Source organism: Suricata suricatta, unplaced genomic scaffold (genome assembly GCF_006229205.1).
Source record: "Suricata suricatta isolate VVHF042 unplaced genomic scaffold, meerkat_22Aug2017_6uvM2_HiC HiC_scaffold_86, whole genome shotgun sequence".
Lineage (NCBI taxonomy): Eukaryota > Metazoa > Chordata > Mammalia > Carnivora > Herpestidae > Suricata > Suricata suricatta.
In genome coordinates, this window is record NW_021915999.1 from 1 (window position 1) to 8420 (window position 8420).

The following is an 8420-nucleotide window of genomic DNA, read 5'->3' on the forward strand; positions in this document are numbered from 1 at the left end:
TCCCCAATGCTGCAAAATTTTCCAAGTTGAAAATGTGTCACTGTGCTGTTCCATACTTCATGCCGAATCAGTTTGTACAGTTCAGGCCATAGGTATTGTGCTTTGCCGAGATGGAACATTTCTCCACAAAGGGAACAGAAACAGGGCAAGTGTTACAATCACACCCAGCACGACCAGCAGTGTAGAAGCAACACCAGTCTGCGTGTGTCATTTCATAACACATGAGAAAGGCAAAGCGTGGGGCTCGCTCAGCTGAAATATTGTCCAAAATAAAATTTGTGTGAAGATCCCACAATTATTTGACCTTGCAAGCTATACTACTTCCTGCCTAGGCATCTGTTTTTAGCATATGCTTTTACCATAACAATAAAATGGAAGATACTTTTTATACCCTGAAGACAATTAAAAACTCTCCCCACAATTTTCAGCATCTGGCTTTTTTAAAATGATTTTTAAAAAATTTATTTTTGAGAGATAAAGAGAGACAGGGGAAGGTCAGAGAGAGGGAGATACAGAATCTTAGGCTCCGGGATCTGAGCTAGCTGTCAGCACAGAGCCGGATGCAGGGCTCATATCCATGAACCATGAGATCTGACCTGAGCCGAAGCTGATGCTTAACTGACTGAGCCACCCAGAGACCCTAGCATCTGTTTTTTATATTTAAACATAAAATGATGGGGCACCTGGGTGGCTCAGCCAGTTAAGCATCCAACTCTTGATTTCAGTGAGCCCCTCATTGGACTCTGTGCTGACAGTGTAGAGCCTGCTTGGAATTCTTTCTCTCTCCTTCTTTCTGTCACTTCCTGGCTTGTGCTCTCTCTCAAAATAAATTAAGAAAATAAAATAAACTAAAGAACCTTAATTTTTCAGAATTGTATTTGTTTGATTCCTTCTAAATGTTGTATGATAAAAAAAATTTCCCCTCTGGTTTGGATTTCTTGGAAAATTTCACAGTATTAGTTGCCCAGGGGTCATTGAACAAACTTACTGCTTTTTCCTCAGCGAAAGTCAAACCATCATCTATGCTTAAAATCTTTCAGCTGTGGGGAACTCACTTCTAATTCATGTATCTTATTTCATATTTGATTGTCTCTGACCCTTTGAAAACCTTTTATTAACTTGAGGTAATACCATTTTCCCCCATTTACTTCTACCTGTTGCTCCTAGTACTGGACTGAGGCTTGTTCAGACAAAGTCACTGTTCTTATCACAAAATGCCTTGATTTCTATTTTTTAGGTTTCAAGTTATACTGTGGTACTAACTAACATACACTTTAAAAACTTTAAGTGGCATCAGTAAAGAATGCATTGTCCTGGAGGCTGATTACCACTTGTTTTCTCTATGTATTCTGAAGACTCTGAATCCTTTATAAGATAAATGGAACTTTGAATCTCTACCTCTTTTTTTTCCTGTATCTGGGATGTGATGAGTCCTTTCCTCTATGACAATAGGCCATGAATCAACAGTAATATTTGAAGCTCTTGCTTGCTCTCAAGGATTTAATTGAGAATGGCTCTTGGGAATAGGAGGTGAAAGAAGTTAACTGCTATTGTGTAATCAAAAAATGTTAATCATGGGAAACCAATCGTGATCACAAAGTTTAGTTGGAGATGCCAAACAGACATGTTCATGGCTTCAGGGGAATTATCCCAGGGGTGTTGTTTTGTTCCATTAATCAAAGCTTGGTGGCCTGCTTTTGAGCATTAGGGTAACAAAACTTAGAAAACTTTTGATGTTCCCCAATAATTGACAAAAATGATGTCAGTTTTCCTTTCCCAGGGATTCTATTAATAGTAATCCTTCCAATGTTCTGAATATGATAAAAGTTCCTTTTTTTAAACTCTATCAAAATGAAGATAAGTTCTCCTTCTGCCCAAATCTATTAAAGGTGACTTTCTCTTCATTTATTATACTAGTCTATACCTAATCTTTATAATGGCCTAAAAATGTTTAGGCTGGAGAATTGGGGTAATGGTTAATACAGTCATTTTCTAAATTGACTGAATGTAATCTCCAAAAGATATGGGGTAAACACTTTCCCAAGCAGCCAGACATGTAATGGAGAAGGGTCCAATTGCCACTACTCTCCAGCAGTGTTCTCCTGTGCATATTAATTCCATTGTGGCTCTTGTCTATTTAGTTCTACAATACAACATCACTTCATTTCCGTGGCCCATCAATTTGTCCTATCAAAGCCTTGAAACATTGACATTTCTATTAAAAGCCAGAAACTTGGATTAGATTAAAAAATCCACCTATATTTTGGTTACTGGAGACACATCTAAAACAGAAGCAGAAAATAATGGTTGGAAAAGAAAAGAATATAAAAAGGGTATACAAGGCAAACATTAACCACTTGGGTAGATTGTATTATTGTTCCCAATTCTTATTGCAATACCGTTGGTAGTATTATTCCCTGTGCTGTTCCCTTCTGTTCCCATGACTTATTTATTCCACAACTGGAAGTCTTTATCACTGTCTCCCCTTCATGTATTTTGCCCATCTCCCCTACTCCCTTCCCCCCTTTCTCTATAAGATGATTACATATTCCCATTTACACATCCCATTGTTTCACTGACCATGTGTCACGCCCAAAGTGAACAATGTCTGAGCTATAATTTGTGCTATTCTTCTATTCCTTATGTTATACCTAGATTTTAATATCACCCCCCCCCCAAAACCAGAGACCACCAGGGAGGCCGAAGCATGCATGCAAAAGCAAAGGGCTTTATTACTAATTTAGGTCCGGCCGGCCTAAACTCGGGCTCACAGACTTCAACAACACACTGGATCCACGTGGAGCGAGCCCTGAACATGGCGGGGCAGGGCCTTTTATGAGTTTGGGAAGGGGAGTTACAGGAAATTGTGACACAGGTACAGGGGTCCAATCATTATAGCATCACATCATTGACAGTAACTTTAACCAATTACAGAATGGACCCAGAACCCTCAGGTAGGGCGTGACTAGGACCCTCAGGTAGGGTGTGACTAGTCTTAACCTCCATGTTTAGGCCCGCCCCCAGAAATGTTAATGGTGTTAGCTGGCCTTCAAGGTCAGGGGGAAACTTGAATCAGACCTGCATCCTTACACCTCTGTCACAAGACTCGGATGTTGCTGGTAAGGGATGCCTTTGTCTGAATTTAGAATGAAAACATATGTGGGACAGAGACCAAGCAGATTGGAATCCACCAGCATGCAATGTGAAGGGGGAAAAATTCTCCAAAATTTTTGTTAGCTGTCGAAATTTGGGAGATTGTTTGTTAGTGCATATAATGTAACCAAGACATAAACATAACATAACCTAGACTCCAAGTCTGGAAAAAAAATATAAAAAATAAACACATTGAGAAGGGAAGCCAGCAAGATGTCTGAAGCTAGATACTCCCCTTGCATGTTTGGCTTCTGTAGTCTTTCTTGCCTCTTGCATCAGGCAGCTGCCTGCATAGCACAACTGAAAGGGTGAAGCCAATAGAATGTTTTCAAGTACCTGGAAGCCAGTCAGGCATAAAAGACCAGCACCAGGGCTTTGGGTTCAGGCTTTGGAGGTGAGTCTGATGGGCCAACTCATTCCCCAAGTGCATGTTGCTTGTCTAGTCTCGTGCGGAGTATTTGCTGTAACAGGGGTGCCTGTGTGGCTCAGCCAAACCTCCGACTTTGGCCTAGGTCATGAGCTTGCTGTTCCCGAGTTTAATTAAGCCCTGCATCAGGCTCTATGCTGACAGTTCAGAGCCTGGAGTCTGTTTCAGATTCTGTGTGTCCCCCTCAATCTCTGCCTCTTCCCCACCTATGCTCCGTCTGTCTCCCTCAAAATAAACAAACATTTAAAAAAATTAAAATAAAACACAAAATAAAGTAATTTTTAGGTAAAGAAACAGACACCCAAGAGTGACAATTATTAGCACATTTGCACACAACAGAATACTAAAGGTAGTTATTAATGTGGAAAAAAATTATCCCTAGGAGAAATTATATAGAAAGAAACTAAGAATAATGTAGAAGGTAAATACATGGATAATAAGAATTAATCTTGACTTTACAAAATAATGATTTTGTAAAATTTAAAATATATTTATAATAAAAATTTATGATAATAAAGTATAATGTAGTTCAGGATCCTAAATTTCTAACACATTTGGGAACCTAATAAGAGTAATCATTTGTACACAATTGTAATGAGTCAAAGATGTATTTCTAATTTCTGGTGTAACCACTAAAAATCTCATGTATGACTAAAAATTAATAGAGAACTAGAATAATTAAATAACCTGCTCAATCCAAAAGAAAGCAGTAGATGAATGAAAAACAAATAAAACTGGTTAAGTAGAAAAACAATGAGATGGCAAACATGTATACAAATATGTCAGTGTAAACTATATGTAAATGTGTTAAAATTTCAAATTAAAAGATCTACATCACTAGACTAGATGCAAATCCCAATCATATGCTTCTATAAAGACTTTAAATATAAGAGCACAGACATGTTAAATGTGAAAGAATTGAAAAAGACACACTATGTAAACTCTTAAGGAACCTGTTTTTAAAGATATTTTGTTTTTCTAGTTGTTTATGTCAGGAAATTTACTCTAATCTCAATTGTTTTATCACAGGCAGTGTAGAAGCCTCTCATTTATTAGAGTTTTGCTTTCTTTTGACTCAGGAACTATTCCAAGGAGTTTGGTTGTTTTAAATGTCCAAATAGAAGACTTGTTGTGCTTAAACTGCACCTACTAATTTCAGTTTTATTGTGTTGAGGTTAATGACTTCTCTGCTACTTGAATTTATTGACTTTTCCTTCATAAAACTATATCTGTTTTATACATTATGAACTGAAATGAAGAGATATTCTCAGGAAAGGACACATTAAAAAAATTTTTTAACGTTTATTCATTCTTGAGAGACAGAGCATGAGTGGGGGAGGGACAGAGACAGAGAGAGAGAGGGAGACACAGAATCTGAAGCAGGCTCCAGGCTCTGCACAGCACAGAACCTGACAGGGGGTTTGCACCCACTAACTGTGAGTTCATGACCTGAGCCAGAGTCGGACACTCAACCAACTGAGCTACCCAGGCACCCCTGGAAAGTACACATTTTAATAAATACATATTAGTTACATTTTATTTATTTATTTAAAATGTTTATTTTTGAGAGCTAGAGCACGAGTCGGGGAGGGTCAGAGAGAGAGAATCCCAAGCAAACTCCAAACTATCGTCACAGAGCAGGACATGGGCATCAAACTCACAAACCATGAGATCATGACTTGAGCCAAAATCAAGAGTCAGATGCTGAACCGATTTAGCCACCCAGACACACCTATATTAATTACATTTTAAATATTATTAACTTATACTAAATATATATACATAAATTTATACTAATTTATAAAGTTAGATATATGTTTTCACCTCACTTCAAATTAATTTTAAGGAGGCAAGATATAAACACATACGCATACATACTATGATTATAAACACATAAATAAACCTTACTAAAGAGCTTATGCATTATAAAGATATTTTTCTCTTTGAGAGTTTTATCAGTGCAGTTTTCACTTCCTTGTTCCTCAGAGTGTATATCAGGGGATTCAACATGGGAATCACGGTGGTGTAAAATACTGAGAACACTTTCTCCTGGGTGAGTGAGCTGTGGGAAGCAGGTTTGAGATACATGGACATGAGAGTCCCATAAAAAATAAGAATGGCTGTCAAGTGGGAGCTGCAGGTGCTGAAGGCTTTGGACCTGCTCCTAGTGGAGTGCATGCTCTGGATGCTTGAAAAATAAAAGCATGAGAAATGATGATTGTCAGGCTGGTGGCTACCATGTTAAATCCACCAATGACAAAAATCAAAAGCTCATCAATGTAAGTGCTTGAACAAGTCAGATTAATAAGTGGGATGATGTCACAGAAATAATGTTTAATAACGTTCGAGCCACAGAAGTTCAGCCTTAATATACAACCCCCATGAATCATTGCATCGGTAAATCCTACTGAGAAGCCGGAAGCCACCAGCAGAGAACAGACTCGGGGGGACATGATGACATTGTAGAGCAAGGGGCTGCAGATGGTGACATAGCGATCATAGGCCATTGCCGCTAACATGTAGCACTCAGAAATGACAAAAATACAGAAAAAAAATAGCTGAGTCATGCATCTAGAATAGGAGATGGCTTTATCTCAGCATAAAAGCTCTGCCAGCAACTTGGGAGTAATAACAGAAGAATAGCACAAATCTACGAAAGACAAACTACTGAGGAAATGGTACATAGGAGTGTGCTGCTGGGAACTCAACCTGATTATTGAGATCATGCCAAGATTTCCTACCACCGTGACCATATAAATTCCTAAGAAGAGGCAGTAAAGAGGCAGCTGAAGCTCTGGTTGGTTTGTTAGTCCCAAGAGAAGAAACTCAGTCACTGTAGATTGATTTGTTATGCCCATTCACTCCTGAGAAGTCTGGAGATGACAGAAAAGAGCCAAATCAGACAGGCAGGGTCCCAACTTGTCTCCGATTCCCTGTAGCCCAGGAATTTCTAGTATGAAAACATGGAACCAAGGTTATTTTATCCCCTTGGCACCAAGCTTGTACCTTCACTGATGTTCAGGGACTTTGAAACATCCACACCACCCGCCTGCCCAAAGTCAGCCCTCCCATAACATAGTAAGTAAACATCTACTTAACTATAGATATTAGGGACTATAAATAAACTTTAACATTCTCTCCAGTGTCTCAAATTCTTTTAGCCAAGTATAAAGTGTTTAACTCTAGGGTCAGAGAGAAGACAAAAGATATGAGAGGCTCTCTAAAGCAAATCAGCCAAAGCTGTTCGTAAAATAAGGGCTGTGGACTGAGAAGATAATTTTGTTAATGGCACATTTGCCTAGGGCTGGCCTGCCTCCAGGTTTTCCTTCAGAGAAGATGTCCATTGTTAGGTCAACGATGATTCCCACATCAAGGTTTCCAAGGATGTTCAGCACAGTGTTAATTTTCAGGAGGTATAAATAGGTGTTACATGAAATAAGTAGCCCATGATTTTAGGCACACAGAGTTACACAAAGTTAAGGAGGTTTTGTAACTGAAGAATCTTTCAGAATCTCCTAGAACTCTGTAACGTACAATAGTTTCCAAACATATCTGATAATAAAAGCCCCACCCACTCTTTAACAAAACCTACATTAGACTCAGGAAACCTATTTTGCCTCAGAGCCTTTTGTTTTTTTAAATTTTTAATGTTTAATTTTGAGAGACAGACATGGCACAAGCAGGGGAGGGGCAGAGAGAGAGGAAGACACAGAATCTGAAGCAGGCTCCAGGCTCTGGGCTGTCAGCACAGAGCCCAACATGGGACTAAACTCATAAACTGTGAGATCATGACCTGAGCCGAAGTCAGACGCTCAACCGACTGAGCTACCCAGGCTCCCCGGCTCAGAACCTTTTAAGAAACTATTTTCATTTGCATGTTTATTCCTTGTTAAATCTGATCCCAAGCTAATTTCCAGGGAGGAAGTTTATTCTTCAAATACTTCAGTAAAGCTGAATGAGTGTAATTTTTTTTAACGTTTTAATTATTTTTGAGAGAGGGAGAGAGTGAGACAGTGTGAACAAGAGAAGGGCGGATTGAGAGGGAGTCACAGAATCTGAAGACAGGCTCCAGGCTCTAAGATAACTCTCAGCACAGAGCCTGATGCGGGGCTCAAACCCACAAACTGTGAGATCATGACCTGAGCCGAAGCTGGACGCTCAACTGACCGAGCCACCCAGGCACCCCTGAATGAGTGTAGAAGAGCAGACTTCCTAAAACAGTCTTTGTCTTCTGACTCTCTGGCCATCCTCTGGGCTCAGCCTACCTTTCTCATCAAGGCGTCTGAGCATAATTTAATGCCCTACCGCTGGCAGTGATGCTTCTGGAAATGCAAACAACCAGATAGTGGTGCTTCCCTTGTAGGTCCCATGTAGTGCATGTCATCTTCCACTCACACTTTTTCCATGAGGGGACAGAGATGGTGGTACATGGCCTGGGGCTGCCTGCTCTAGGGCCAGCCAAGGCCTTATCTTGTATTTTCTTTTAGTGTTGGGTTGTCATAGGGCCCTTTCTAGACTCTCTCAACTTTACCCAGTTTATACAGAGCTCTGCTCAGACACCTGGTTTAGCGTTTTCTCAACCTGCTTGGTCCGGTGCCTACCTTTCTGCTTGGCTCTTCAGGAAGTTCTTCTTGTCCTCTTTCAATCTAAAGACATTAGGACAAGACACACACTTTCTTTGGCCACTTGTCTTCCCGAAGATGCAAGTGCTCCTGATTTCCCAAACCAAGTGAAAAATAAGGAAACTTCATAACACCGAATAGCTGTTTTCTGAGAAGACTTCCAGATTCTGCAGAACACATGACTTTCACATCTACTCTTCTTCTCCCAGCTTTCTAAA

General features: G+C 39.7%; 1 protein-coding gene across 1 annotated transcript; it reads right to left on the bottom strand.

Moving 5' to 3' along the window:
• Window positions 1–5503: 5503 nt before the first annotated feature.
• LOC115285337 (olfactory receptor 8D4-like) lies at window positions 5504–6438 on the bottom strand. The gene is given in 2 exon segments (XM_029931614.1): window positions 5504–5775; window positions 5778–6438. Coding segments are annotated over 2 exon segments (933 nt in total).
• Between the last annotated feature and the right edge of the window lie 1982 nt (window positions 6439–8420).